At 36.5% G+C, this 15763-nt stretch overlaps 1 protein-coding gene across 3 annotated transcripts in view; it reads left to right on the top strand.

Moving 5' to 3' along the window:
* Nucleotides 1–14594, top strand: part of RGS17 (regulator of G protein signaling 17) — a 128859-nt gene extending 114265 nt beyond the window's left edge. For all 3 annotated transcript variants that reach the window (XM_064292407.1, XM_064292406.1, XM_064292399.1), the window contains one exon: nt 8926–14594. In XM_064292407.1, the coding sequence (XP_064148477.1) occupies nt 8926–9117 (192 nt within the window). In that variant the 3' untranslated portion in view covers nt 9118–14594. The remainder of the gene's footprint in view (nt 1–8925) is intronic.
* Nucleotides 14595–15763: the final 1169 nt, after the last annotated feature.

The raw sequence follows: 15763 nt of genomic DNA, 5'->3' as shown, positions 1-15763 counted from the left end.
GTTGCTTTCGGGGGAGGGGGAGAAGTAATCAACATATTTAAGGACACCAGACTTACCTAAAAATAATGCTGATGCGATAGATACATGGATTCTGTGTGTGTGTGCCTATATAATATACATGTGTCTTTAAGCAAAATTATGTAGCTTTAACATTTCCACTGGTTTAGATCACTTTTTCTAAACATAACTCATTGACTATCCATTCTTGGATTCATTTCTTCATGCATGCATCCATGTTATCATCCAAAAAATATTTATTGAGTGTTTCCGATAAGGCAGGCATTGGGCTAGATGCTGGGGATATGATGGTGAGCAAGACAGACACTCGCCTGTCCCTTATGGAGCTTAAAGTTTAAGAAGACAGGCAAGTCATGTCGAAAACAAGTAGCTACAAACTGTGATAAACAGGATGGGGCTGGAGGTGGAATGGTGTGGTTTAGAATAAGAATGGTCAGGTAAGACCGCTCTAAGAAGGTGAAATTCAAGTTGATACAAAAGCCCAAGACTTTGAGTTCAGTCAAAAACACGTGATTGTAACTATGATCAGTAATTACTATTATTACTTTATGTTGGGCTTAAACTTTATTGTTTACAAAACACTCTTCCACATAGTATTAAAATATACGTCTCACAACAATTCTTTAGCAACTAGGACAAAAAGCACCATTTTACAGCAGAGGAAACTGAGTCTCAGAGAGGTAAAAAGTCTTGTTCAAGGACAACAGAATTATATCTGATAGTGCTAGAACATAAACCTGAGGTCTTCTGATTCAAAGTGTGGTGCTTTTCCAGCTACAACATGTCGAGTTGTTATTCCATCATTAAGTATTTTCATAATGACACTATGTAGATTTTTGTAACCCAACCTTAGGAATTCATCTGAAGTAAGAAATAGCAGCCTCACCACATGCCTGAACCCTCGCCTACACAGGAAGACATTCTTTCCTGTCATTTGGAACCTAGCAAGAATGTGGTCACTGCACTTTATCCTACCAGTAACCTTTGCTCCAAAAAATAAATTTAAATTATTAGTCTTATTTGCAAGTTATAATTATTTCCAGTAGAAATAATCAACACAAAATAATACAATGAAAGTGTACATGTTGAAAATGTATTAAAATCAATAGGAGAATCAGATATTCTTTAAAAAAACAAAAAACCAAACCCATTGCTGTCGAGTCGATACAGACTTATAGTGACCCTGGATATTCTTTAGATATATAAAATTTAACTTGGGAAAACCAACTTTAGTTAAAATTCAAACCACTGGAGAAAATCTTCAGTGGCAGAAGCTAACACTGATAGAATAGGATATGGATCTATGCAGGAAAAAAAAGCAGTAAGAATTTTACTTGGAAAAGAATCCTAAATAAAGAAAATCTAGTAAAATTAAAAATAAAAAGAGAAAATGAGGAAAAATTAATCGTGATATGTAAAAAATTGTCCAAGGAGTTAAGTTAATTAACTTAAAGAAGGGTCCACTATGGGGGGTGGAGGGAACTTTCAATGAAAATTCATCATTATCAATAGAATTCTGTCAAAAATATCTACTTGGTCAACATTTCCATTGCATTTTGATGACTAGGAAATAAAGCCAGGATCAAAACTTGGTTGCCTCCCTTTCAACAATATTGTTATCTTAGTATTCTCCATTTGGTAAGATACCTAGTAAAAATTGTTGTTGTTATTGTTAGCTGAGGTGGAGTCAGCTCTGACTCACGTGCTCAAGTAAATTGTTGTGGCCACTGTGTATTTTGAGTGACTTCCAACCTAAGGGGCACTTCTTCCAGCACTATATCAGACAATATTCTGTTGCAATCCATAGGATTTTCACTGGCTGATTTTTAGAAGTAGATCACCAGGGTTTTCTTCCTAGTCTGTCTTAGTTTGGAAGCTACACTAAAACCTGTTTCCACTGTGGGTGAACCTGCTCGTAGTTTAAATGCAGGTGGCATAGTTCCCAGCATCATAGCAACACACAAGCCACTATAATATGGCAAACTGACAGAGAGTTGGTAGCTAGTAAAATTAATACAGTATATAGTTAAGTTTAACCCAGATTTCCAAGCCACGCTAGCAATATTTCTGTCTTCATTCTTTCCACTTTACCTCCATACTTTTGCTGAACCTTTACTCTGCGTTATATTTTCCTCCCCAACTAGTTTGTGGAGTTGCCAGGAAATATTTATGTTATGCTTGCAAACCACTTGCTTTTCTTTTTCCCTGGCTCCTACTCCTTGTGGGAATGAATGTTTCAGGTCCATTGAGGTCTGTCACAAATTCTCTTATGTTTTTGTAAAGCTTCAGCTGCCACCTGTCAACACTGCCAGAGTTTCCAGCACTGCTAAAATTGCCAGTTAAATGCTGCCAAGTCTGAGGATTCTGTCTTGTGTTCTAACTGTCCCACAGTAATAGTTTCCTTGTTAACTCTGTTATTGCTGTGCCACACCCCCTTACCCCCATGTATAAGTCTGTGGGACTGAGTGAGAGGAGAATTTCCATTGCCTAAAGACAACTCTTACTTTGTGCTACTCAATGTTCTCTTCCCTTAGGATGAATTCTTTCCTGGAAAATTCTTAGTCCCTCATGTAATGGACCCCAGATAGATGACCTTATAAGCCACCCAGACATTCCTGAGTCCCAGGGTGACTGGGGCTCAGGCCCAAGCTGGGAAACACCCCCACTGACTTTGTCTTAGGTATCAATTATGGGTGCAACTTTAGGTGTATTCCATCCTGGGGCAAAATCCCTCTTCATCTGTAAAATCTAGACTACGAGTTATCTGTTTCCAAAGTTCAATGGTGAAACAGGCACAAGGTAGACATTTTCATTGTAAATGGGAGTAATTGGAGGGAAAGAAGGGATATTAGGCACCAAGCAAGTCCAAAACCCAGCAAAACAAATCACATTAGCTCGCAAGGCTTGAAAATAATCCTCTCTTCTTTGAGACCATCTAGGCAGTGGCCCCACCCTCCAGACTTTGAGTATTGGCCACGCCATCTAGGTTCTGTGTAGAGGCCCCTCAGCCCTGGGTTTCAGCTCTGCCTTCCAGGCCTTCTGGAATGGCAACTGCTCACTTGGCTTTAGGCATCTCTGTTCTCCTAGTCCATCTGAGTTGCCCTGTCTTTCTGCCCCTTAGGCATGGCGGCCCCACCCTCTGAGGTTTGGGTGGCAGCCCCATCCCACTGACACACCATAACGGCAGCCCCACACTCCAGAACCCAGTTGGTGAAAATCAAACTCTTTGAAACCTAAGAGGCTGTGGCCTCACCCTTTGAGATCCAGGAGACTGTGGCTGACCATGGCTCTACCCTTTGCAACCGAGAAGGCCCTACTTCCCACACTCCTTTCAACAGTTCTCCTGATCTCTGAGCTGATTCAGGGATAATCCTTTTCTTTTCTTGGAGGACAGTAGATGTAGCTCCTTTGGCCTGTTTCCTGCCTGTAGAATTCCAAGAAGCAGGCAGCTTTCTTTCCTTCTTTCTCTCTCCCCTTCAGTCTAAGCTGTTGGGTTTTCTGCTGTGGTAGTTGGTTAGATCCATCAGTCACAGGCTTAATCTGTTTAACAAAAGATTGTGTAGCCATGTCCTTGGTGAACATTCTAGGACATGTGTCCTTAGTTTGTACAACAGAATTTTGCAAATATTTAAGTTCTGTTTTCATTTTGTACAGTCCATTTTTTTATTGTGCTTTAAGTGAAATTCAGTCTCATACAAAAATTTGTATATACCTTGCTATGTACTCCTAGTTGTTATCCCCCTAATAAGACAGCACACTCCTCTCTCCACCCTGTATTCCCTGTGTCCATTCAGCCAGCTTCTGTCCCCTTCTACCTTCTCATCTTGCCTCCGGACAGGAGCTGCCCACATGATCTCATGTGTCCACTTGAGCCAAGAAGCTCACTCCTCACCAGTATCATTTTCTGTCCCATAGTCTAGTCCAATCCCTGTCTGAAGAGTTGGCATTGGGAATGGTTCCAGTCTTGGGCCAACAGAAGGTCTGGAGACCATGACCTCCAGGTTCCCTCTAGTCTTGGTCAGACCGTTAAGTCTGGTCTTTTTACAAGAATTTGAGGTCTGCATCCCACTGCTCTCCTGCTCCAACAGGGATTCTCTGTTGGATTCCTTGTCAGGGCAGTCATAGGTTGTAGCCAGGCACCATCTACTTCTTCTGGTCTCAGGCTGATGCAGTCTCTGATTTATATGGCCCTTTCTGTCTCTTGGGTTCATAATTACCTTGTGTCTTTGGTGTTCTTCGTTCTCCTTTGCTCCAGGTGTGTTGATACGAATTGATGCATCTTAGATGGCCGCTTGCTAGCGTTTAAGACCAGACGCCACTTACCACAGTGGGATGTAGAATGTTTAATGACCTATATGTCCTCTGAAACCATGGTCTCTAGACCCCTGCCCCTGCTACCTTGGCCTTCAAAGCGTTCAGTTTATTCAGAAAACTTCTTTGTTTTCGGTTTAGTCCAGTTGTGCTGACCTCTCCTGTATTGTGTGTTGACTTTCCCTTCATCTAAAGTAGTTCTTGTCTACTATCTAATTAGTGAATACCCCCTCCTCCCTCCCCACCCTCATAACCATCAAAGAATATTTTCTTCTGTGTTTAAACTATTTCTTGAGTTCTTATAATAGTGGTCTCATACAGTATTTGTCCTTTTGCAACTGACTAATTTCACTCAGCATAATTCTTTCCAGATTCCTCTATGTTATGAAACGATTCACGGATTCATCATTGTTTTTTATTGATGTGTAATATTCCATTGTGTGAATATACCATAATTTATTTATCCATTCATCCATTGGTGGGCACCTTGGTTGCTTCCATTTTTTGCTATTGTAAACAATGCTGCAATGAACATGGGTGTACATATATCTGTTTGTGTAAAGGCTCTTATTTCTCCAGGATATATTCCAAGGAGTGGGATTGTTGGATCCTATGATAGCTCTATTTCTGGCTTTTTAAGGAAGCACCAAATCAATTTCCAAAGTGGTTGTACTATTTTACATTCTCACCGACAGTGTATAAGTGTTCCAGTCTCTCCACAACCTCTCCAACATTTATTACTTTGTGGTTTTTGGATTAATGCCAGCCTTGTTAGAGTGAGATGGTATCTCATTGTAGTTTTAATTTGCATTTCTCTAATGGCTAATGACCGTGAGCATGCTGAGCATGTTCTTCTCTTTGGGTTTTCTAATTCCAAGTCTGTGCGCATTTCATTATAATACTTCACTTTGTCTTCTCGAGCCGTCCTCGTCCTCAAGCCGTCCTTTGAAATCTTCTGTTCAGCTCTTTTACTTCATCATTTGCTTTAGCTACTCTGCATTCAAGAGCAAGTTTCGGAGTCTCTTCTGACATCCATTTTGGTCTTTTCTTTCTTTCCTGTCTTTTTAATGACCTTTTGCTTTCTTCATATATGATGACCTTTGTCATCTCACAACTTGTCTGGTCTTTGGTCATTAGTGTTCAATTGCATCAAATCTGTTCTTGAAATTGTCTCCAAATTCAGATGGGATATACTCAAGGTCATACTTGAGTCCTCATGGACTTGTTTTAATTTTCTTCAGCTTAAACTTTATATGAGCAGTTGATGGTTTGTTCTGTAGTTGACCCCTGGCTTTGTTCTGAGTGATGATATTGAGCTTTTCCATCCTCTCTTTCCACAGATGTACTCAGTTTGATTCCTGTGTTTTCCATCTGGCCAGGTCCACGTGTATAGTCACCATTTATGTTGTTGAAAGAAGTTATTTGCTATGAAGATGTTGTTGGTCTTGCAAAATTCTATCGTGTGATCTCCAGCGTTATTTCTATCACAAGGCCATATTTTACAGCAACAGATCCTTCTTTGTTTCCAACTTCTGCATTCCAACACCAGTAGTGATCAATGCATATTGATTGCTTTTGCTATAAAACACATTAAAACTCTTCTAGCCTCTACCCGTTACCCAATTCTAAAACTCCTTCCACGTTTTAGGTATCTGTTAGAGCAACACCCCACTCCTATTTCTAATTCTGTCTTAATTTTCTAGTGCTTACCACAAATGGATGACTTTAAGAAACAGAAATTTATTTTTTCACAGTTTAAGAGGCTAGAAGTCTGGATTCAGAGTGCCAACTCTAGGGGAAGGTATTTTCTCTCAGTTGTCTCTGGAGGAAGGCCCTTGTCTCTTCAGCTTCTGTTTCCCAGTTCCTTGGAGAGCTCCATGTATCTTGACATCTGTCTTACTCATCTCTTCTCTGCTTGTTTGTTCAGTCCCTTTTATATCTCAAAAGAGATTGACTCAAGACACACCCTACACTAATCCTTCCTCATTAACATAACAAAGACAACCCATTTCCAAACGGGATTATGACCACAGGCATAGAGGTTAGGATTTACAACACATATTTTGGGGGGACATAATTCAATCCATAACGAACTCGTGTTATAGAAGTTTCACATTCTGAAGCACATAAATGCCACAAGATGAAGCTCTAGATTATTGTACCCATGGGGTTAACCCTGATGGCACAGTCATTAAGAGCCACTGCTGCTAACTACAGGTCAGCAGTTCGAATCCACCAGGTGCTCCTTAGAAACCGTATGGAGCAGTTCTACTCTGTCCTATAAGGCCACTACGAGTCAGAATCGACTCCACAGCAATGGGTTTGGTTTGGGTTTTTATACTTCTTTTGACTAGTCGACAACTTTTCAAACAAAGAACCAGATTTTAAGGTAAATTTTTTTTAATGGAAATAACAAATACATTTTTATCACAGATTACTAAATGTTAAGAGTCACTATTTTCTCTACCTTATTTCACTACTGTTTTTAATCTGAAATAAAAAAGAATTAAACAATGAGGATTCAAGACATTTAATAATTTGAGTTTTTTTATTTCTCTGTCTTAAGATAACTAATAAGATTCAAGTACTTTATTTAACTATGCTATTATTTAAAAATAAATGGCCCTCTTTCTTTACAACTAATCTAACATTACCTTCTCCATTGAAACAAAAAGGTCACTCAAGTTGGAAAGTAAGAGCTCCGTTTATAAGAACCCTGGAGTGTACTGGATAAGACATCACGTTACCACAACACATTTCAGAATAAGATGAATCAGTTTAAACTCCAATGTCAACATTTTCCTGTTGAGTAGAAACACAAAGGTATTTTTATATAAAATAGAAAGCTTAGCAAAAAAAAAAAAACTACTTTTTTTTTATTTCATGCTTGATGGTGACCTCATATGGCTATCAGAGAAAATAAAACATGATCCATTTTTAGAACATTCATTCTTTAAGAATTTCTGGCAAATACAAATACACAGTTCAGGCAAGAGGATTTAATCTTATATAAGTTGGTCTAGCTAAAGCATGGAAATTTAGTCTAGATCACCACCCCCGGACAAATCCTCCCATAATAACCAGTCCTGTGGTATATTAACACAATTCCATGTAGTCTGTAGAGCTAAGGAATCTGTGGACACCAGATGGAATAGGGCTGACTTCAGTCACTTGGGATTGTCTCAGACACCAGACTTAGTCCAGTGGTGCGAAAAAAAGCCAGAGCCAAAAAGCCTCCTGCAAAAATGCTTGTGATAAAACATTTAGATAGAAACATGAAAAGCTTACATAGATTGGAATACATTGGGAGACAAATAACTAAGGATCACAACTTCCTAGGCCTTGCTCAATAATGAAGATTTAGGAATCCAATTAGGATTCTGAGCGATTGTTTTCCACCTGTAAGATTTTTCTAACGTCACTTCTAGGTGGAGCTTTAGTTCTTTTCCCTGTGCATGCGCTTATTGCTATCTGTTTTTCCCCACTGTCCTTTCCAGCAAGTCCTTCCAGTTCCAACAGGACTGGAGCATTTCATGGGGAAAAAAAATAACTGAATTACCACAGAATTTATTTTTTCTGTGCCCTTTTCAAATGACACTCTGTTGATCACTGGGTATCCTGAATTCTTACGTTTCTCCTTTCAAAGAGTCCACTTCAAATACTTGTTCTACCTTAGTACAGAGATCTTTGGATATTTTCCTGTACATTTCCTGTGCTTTCCCAGGTGGAGGTAAGACATGAAGAACATCGGCCACATTGCTTTCTACCAACTCTTTCCACATTCCCACTGCCTACTTTTGACACGGTAGAGCTTGCTGGAATATGCAACGATTGGGAATCAGCATTTGATATACGATTCATTTTGCTAGAGTATCTTCTCTGCCAGTCGATGTTTACTCTGTTCTGCAGGAGAGTCATTTCCGGCAGACACGTAATAGGAGGAGGTGAATTTATACACCCGCTCCTCACTTATCGACATGATTACGATCCCAAGACCAGGACATTATGAAAAATGGGCATTATGTGAAAATTGAGGATCACCACATCAGAGGATGACTACATCATTATATAACTACCAAATCACTGAGATTCATGGTCCAAGTTGACACATCACCTTTACCATCATAGCCACTTTTACTCTTACCTCGCACCTCAGCATTTGTTACTGCTAGACATACGTCATTAATGCACAAAATAATCAGATAGTAGATTTTTACTATTCTTATATATGTGAAATGCAGATAACGAGGTAGTTGATAAGTGAGGAGTAGGTGTGCTGTTAGGGAATTCACAAAACCTGAACAACAAATAAAAATATTCAAAAACTCCTGAGCGAATGAGTAGAAAAGATGAGTCCAAGTAAGCCAAAGTATCTGCACACAGAATTTTTAGTAGGGAAGTCTAGCTTTTTGTTTAATTCAGCCTTTGGAGGAGAAAAGGATACGAGGTTATGTTGCCTTTGAAAACATGACCTCAAATTTTTAGGTAGTTGGACTTACTCCTTGGAAGTTTCACTAAAGTGTCACAAACCTATAGTTACTTAAATGAGGTCTTTTTGAAAAAAACATTAATGTATCTGCTCTTATTTCTTTTTAGGTCAGTCTCGATTCTCGAGTTAGAGAGGTGATCAATAGAAACCTCTTGGATCCTAACCCTCACATGTATGAAGATGCCCAACTTCAGATATATACGCTAATGCACAGAGATTCTTTTCCAAGGTTTTTGAACTCTCAGATTTATAAGTCACTTGTTGAAAGTACTGCTGCTGGCTCTGCTTCCGAATCTTAATTTCCATTTAAAAAAAGAAAAATGATTTTGAAGGGCCAGAATGGGAAGTGAAAGTAGTTCAATAACATCCGAAACTGAGTTCCTGGAGAACTACAGGTTAGCATTTCTCAGGCTACTGTGAAAACAATACAACCATTATGGTTTCTGTCTCCATTTTTATCGAGGTTATCTCTGGTTAAGTTTGGAGAAAATAACACTTAATACAGATGAATTGCCAAATTATTTGTTTTATTCAACAATTCATTCTCCTTGCAAGCAAGCTGTATTTGTAGTCCTCTGAACAGTCTCTTAGTGTACCGCCAGACGCTGCATGTGCCAAGTAAAACCGCTTCATTTGCCACATAGTTGTTGTAATATTTAATCCAATGGCATAACTTATATCTGTATTTAAGGACTTTTGTGCAATATGGTCTTAGAGAAATAGTTGCCAAAAACTGGCTGTGGTTTGCATTTTTTAACTTCATCTAAGACACAGGAAGCCAATTTTTAAAAACGTAACAATGGTATTCAACATGCTGTATACTGTGTTCAGTACACTAATTTTGAAGCCAATATTTCTGTACATGAAAAAAGAGCTATTTATAACTGTTTGTTGGGAAATCCCAATGGAAGGGGGAGGATTTCTCTGGTTGGCCACTGCCAAAACTGTGGCATCTGCATTACAGAAGAGTTTGCTATGTAAAAAAAGAAGAAAAAAAAAAAAGCACAAAACAATTTGAAGATAGCCTATCTCAACGACAAATCAATGAGTGATATTGTTTTTAATTGTAATAGAAAAAAAATACATGTATATAACAGATGTCCAATACTGTAATTCATTTATTAAAGACTGGCTGTCCAGTTCCAAAATGGTTGTGTAAAGTTATGTATTTCAGCAAGAGAAACAAATAATAATAAGCTCGATAACTTAATTTTGAAATATAAAGGATTTAATAAAGGAATGCCTACATGTAGCATACAAACTTTTCATGAACAGCACCTGTCCAATGGCATATTTTCCTTGAAAATGAAATCCAGTGACAAGCTAAGTTTTTAACCAAGAAAGGTTTTATAAGGGTTATGAAGAAGATGATTTTCTACTTCAGACCTTAACTGTTTTCACATAGTATCATAAGAATAACTTATTTTATAAATGTTCAAACCAAACTATTAAATCTCATCCATAATTACGAGGCACTGTAGTACTCAAGTTTTCTAGCTGCCATATTATTTTTTATAAGTACAACTAAAACTTTAAGACAGAATACTTGTCTGATACTGGCATGTACTTTTGACACTCGAGAAAACAGTATCCTGTCATGTAGAAAAAAATAATAACCAATGTCATGTTTATATCAAATGTTACATTTGAACATTGGTACCCCTTGAAGGCTATTTTTTAAACCTTAAAGTGAATGAACATAATACTGAGTAACCTAAACTGAAAGTTTTAAAAATATTTATACCCACTGAGAACACTGGCCTTATATTAAGGATGATATTAAAATTACAGGTTTTCTTTGTCATTTTTTTAACTACCTCTCATTTTTTTTAATTTATTAAACATATTTTTAAAGAAAAAAGTTTGGGGTTTTCTTTTTAAATTTATTTTACTTGAAGGCTGACATTGTAAGTTTCTTTTTTCCATAAGCTTAAAACATTTGAGGAATTGTTTTTTAAAGTGAATTTGATTTTCTAGTTTCTATAGAATTCAGGAGATATGATTCAAAGGGCTATTATCTATTCCCTATGCAAATATTTTAACTGTTGCGGCGTTTGACAAAATGGGATTCAAAAAAGTTTGCAGAGTAGAAAACAATATGTTCTGTTTACACTGGCGTTGCTGACTATCCTACCATATTCAGCACTTTTAAATACATTATTTATGACAATGTAGTTAAAATGTAAGATAGAAAATATTTATAATAATCACTTCTTTTAATAAATGCCTGTTTTGTCTGAAAGTGTTACTGTGTTAAGACATATTTTATCCATGTCAATTAGGTATTTACTATTTGAATAATAGTTTTCAGTAAAATGTTGCTGTGAAAAAGATAGCTATGAAGATGTTTACAAAAAGCCCTATTTTTTTTTCCTAACCAGTGAAGAAAAACCTAAAAGAATCATCACTTCCATTGTGAAGTTTTGTTGTTCCTGAAATTATTTTTCTTTTGATTAGAATTGAGTTGATTATGCTACTATGATGTATGTGCATATACAGTGTACTATCATACTTGTTTCTGTGTTCGAGGCACAATAAATTGGTGCACATGACTAGAAAATATGTAATATACACTGGCACAATGCATGCTTGTCTTTTTAAATGTAGACTTTATATTCTTGTTGTTACTATATATGATGGTGACCTGCTAGCCGTAAGTTATCTTTATAAGATACTTTGGTCTACTGGATGAATTGTCTGTTTGACAATACCTTTAATATTTTACCAAATGTAAAGGATAAGGGCCCTTATAAAGAGCCCTAATCTCTCACCTGGGCATTCGTAGAATACAGGTTTTGCAATTGGTATACATCCTTTTGAATTATGATCAGGAAGTTGTGTTGAGGATGGTTCTAGAGGAAATGTATACATCAGATGCTGGTAGGCATGCTGTATGAGCATTTCTGTGCTAAACTATTTTTGGGAGTCGGTTCTCATTTAATTTTAAAACACTTAAAATTTCTGAGAGTGTATCAGTATGTGTATTTGCCACTACCAGTATATCTTTTAAGTATGGCGTAATTCCTTCTGTTTAAGTTACCAAGCTATAATAAACAAGCCCTCAACTGGTCTGTCTACGCTACCATTCCAAGAGCACAATATTTGTTTTAGTAGAATTTGAGTTTTCCTAGTGGGTAAATTACTCCCTGGGGGAAAATTAGCACTTTAGAAGGAATACTTCCTCCTTAAGATTGCCAAAATAGCTTTGTGTGCTGTTAGAGTCTGCCAATGCACCAGGAGGAAGTGAGTGCACTTTCTGAAGTGCCTCATTCAGATGTGTCTATAATGGGAGGAAAGTATACGTGTATACTCTGAGAGCCAGACTTCTGCAGAGACTGATCTCGTATGGAGATCACACTTGGTAACGGACGGTACTTCACTCTGGCTGCTGTTACGTTACCCTAATGTAGTATAGATGCTCTGACAGTATTTTAGAGGCAGCTTGAGGCACAGTAGGTGTACTGGCATATGAACAATAAGAGCAAAACACAATTTTTATATCAAAGTTATGAAGTACAAATGTCAAGACCATAATGTGGTCTTTTTTTTTTTTTTCTTAATCTAAAAAATATGTACATAGGATGACCAGTTATAATATCTGGTCATGGTGCATGAGACATTTATTAGGATCCTTTAATGCTGCCTAGGCTCTTACTTACAGAATGAAATGTATATTGGATATTTACCTGATAGTTCCATTTTGGGAAAGGACTATATAAATAGGTAAATAATGTTTATTTATTAGGAGCAAAAATACTTTTTCACCTCATTGAGCTGATTTAAAATAACACCTGCTTAATTTGGGGTTTATCCATTTTTTTCTTTAACTTATGCTGAGAAAAGTAAATCATTGTAATTGTGACAAATGACATTTGCAAAAAATATATCAGATGCTTTGGGGAAAAATGTAAAGGGGACGAGTTTTTAAAAACTCAGGAAAATAAGAACCCCTCTGAAAACCACCTAAAATTTCATAGATCTAAAATGCCTGTAGATAGAATCCTATCAGAAATAAACACTTTGAGCTTGATACATTGGCAAATTATTTTGAAAGGTGGTGAAGATATTTCTAAAACATTTTCTTGGCCACGTATTTATAATTGACAGTTTATGATCCTAATTTTCAAAGTGTATTTTGCAAAAATTTTATTTGAGTGCCTTTTTCAGTTCTTTAAAAGTTTTTGATCACTATAAAACGTTTGTTCTGAGACAACAGTATTCACTACATAAAAATTTTAGTAATCCCTCACTTGCTACCTTCGCAAATATTTATCAGCAAAACCGATACCAAAAAACTTGTTTCAAAAGATTTTTTCTGCAACATTCTTACTACATGCCTGCAACACACAGCAGTAGGGAGTGTGTACTATTGTTTACAAACACCCATCATTAATTTCTTTGAGTATTTTAGAAATCGTTACTGTCACAGGTACAGTTCCCCTCCAGCCCAAAGCGACATCTTTTCAGATTAATTCAAGGGGAAACTAAAAACTTGTATTCTAATGAAAACACAATGAAAGGAAAGGTGTCACCCTAACTGTTAGCAGGAGCAGTTCTGAGGATTAACTTTCTTCCTAGGACAAAAGCTCTAAGACGAGTGGGCAAAGGAAAGCCGTGAAGACAATAACCAAAGGTAACATTTCCTAACACGTCATACATGGTCAACATCTGAAGTTCATTCAATCTTCATTATTTCTTATATTAAGTCTCCTTTCTGTTTCAGATATTTCAGCATTTTAAAACTGACTTAAACTGAACTGCTGTTATAGGGTTCCAGCTTTTAAATAGTTAGAAATACATATTTTAGAATAAAAGTTACAGAAATTGAAAACTAGTCTTGGATACGTGTCCTTTCTAAACATCTAGCTCTTATTGCTGTATTAAAATGCTGTCACATATAATGCTTACTCATGAAAAGGTATGCCCACAAATTCATATACGGAGAGTCATCTAAAAAAAATTGGTAACTTAGAATTATGAATTTTATTTCGAGTTACATTTTTCTCTCTCATTCGACGTTGGGCAAATCATTTTACCTCTGTTTCCTCATCTGCAAAAGAGGAACATATTTAGTTTACAGTATTACTATAAAAATTAAATGAAATAAACATGGAAAGAATACAGTGCTATATATAACACTATTATTTTTATCAAAGTTCTCCAGATCAATAATCCTCATTTTCAAGACTATCTGTATTAAATGTTATTTTAATGCCTTTCCCCTATTTTTCCAAACAATTTAAAAATCTGATTTAATTTCCTATTAAGGAAAAAAAAAGCTTATTTTAAGATGGAGGAAGTATCAGTATGGTATTGTTCAGTAATATGATTCACAATCATTGTTTTCAGCTCACCGATATCACTGAATCGGTAATCTAGAAATATATTTCTGTCGATGCCATACATAAGTATATGGTTATTGTAAAGTGAGAGCTGTTTAAAAATTTAAGTTAAAAATAAAGTTTAAATAAGATAAATCATTGAAAGTTGTATTTCCCAAAAGAAATTTAAAAATATTCCCAAGGATCAGAATATAAATGTCATCATTTTCCAAATAAATAAATAAATGAAGGGATTTGACAGCAACTACCAACAACAGAGCTAAAAGTAACTTAAAAGGGACTGACCATTAGAAAACATTGCCACTGACATCCAGAAAAAAAAAACCAAACCCAGGCCGTCGAGTCAATTCTGACTCATAGCGACCCTGTAGAACAGAGTAGAACATAGAAGGGAAAAAAAAAAAAAAAATTTTTTTTTTAATATTAAACCAAAAGACTAATAATTCAACTCATAGTAACTTTATAGGACAGAGTAGAACTGCCCCCTAGGGTTTCCAGGGAGTTGCTGGTGGATTCAAACTGCCGACCTTTTGGTCAGCAACCATAGCTCTTCACCCCTGCACCACCAGGACTCTTTTTTAATATTAGAGTAGTATGATTTCCTTTAATTTTTACCATGAAAATATGAAAAGAAAATATAAATAAAAGGTGGTTATGTGTTCATAAATTTTTTATTAATTATTTTAGAAGACTTTTTAGATTTACTGAAGAAATGCAAAGATAGTACAAGCACCCACCCCCCCACCCACTGAGCTGGTTAACATCTTACATTAATATGAGACATCTGTCACCAATATTGATGCATTATCAAGTCCATGTTTGACTTAGATTTCATTTGTTTCTTAGCTAATGTCTTTCTTCTGTTCCAGAATCCCATCTAGAATGTATTACATTTAGTCATCGCATCTGCTTAGGCTCCCCTTAGCTCTGACAGTTTCCCAGACTTTCCTTGTTTTTGATGACCTTGACAATTTTGAGGTTTACTGGTCAAGTATTTCGTATAATGTCCTTCAGTTGGGATGTCTGATGTTTTTCTCAGGATTAACCGAAACCAAACCCATACCATCTGGTCAATTCCGACTCATAGCGACCCTATAGGACAGAGTAGAACTGCCCCATAGGGTTTCCAAGGAGTGTCTCGTGGTTTTGAACTGCCGACCTTTTGGTTAGCAGCCATGACTCTTAACCACTACACCACCAGGGTTTCCTTTCTCATGATTAGACAGGGGTTATTGGTTTTTGGAAGAAAGAGCATACAAGTAAAGTGACATTCTCATCACATGATAGGAAGGGTACATAATATCATCATGACAAGTTTTTCTGTGCTTTTCTTTCCCTTTCTTTGAATCTATTTTACCTATGTATAATAATTTAGACTTCCTGAAAATGCTAAAATTTTCAACATGTAATTGTGGATGTTGACCTTCCTCACCTGGCTGAGGTAGTGTTCATTAGGTTTCTCCATTGTAAAGTTACTCTTAGTTATATATTTTTTAAGAGGTTATATTGGAGGTAAATTTCCTGGAAATTTACTGAGGTAAAAAAAGAAAACAAATGAGCAGATTACTCAGCACTACATTCCATTAAATGATTACTAATGAAT

This window comes from Loxodonta africana, chromosome 1 (assembly GCF_030014295.1).
Source record: "Loxodonta africana isolate mLoxAfr1 chromosome 1, mLoxAfr1.hap2, whole genome shotgun sequence".
Classification (NCBI taxonomy): domain Eukaryota; kingdom Metazoa; phylum Chordata; class Mammalia; order Proboscidea; family Elephantidae; genus Loxodonta; species Loxodonta africana.
This window is presented reverse-complemented; position numbering and strand designations above follow the sequence as displayed.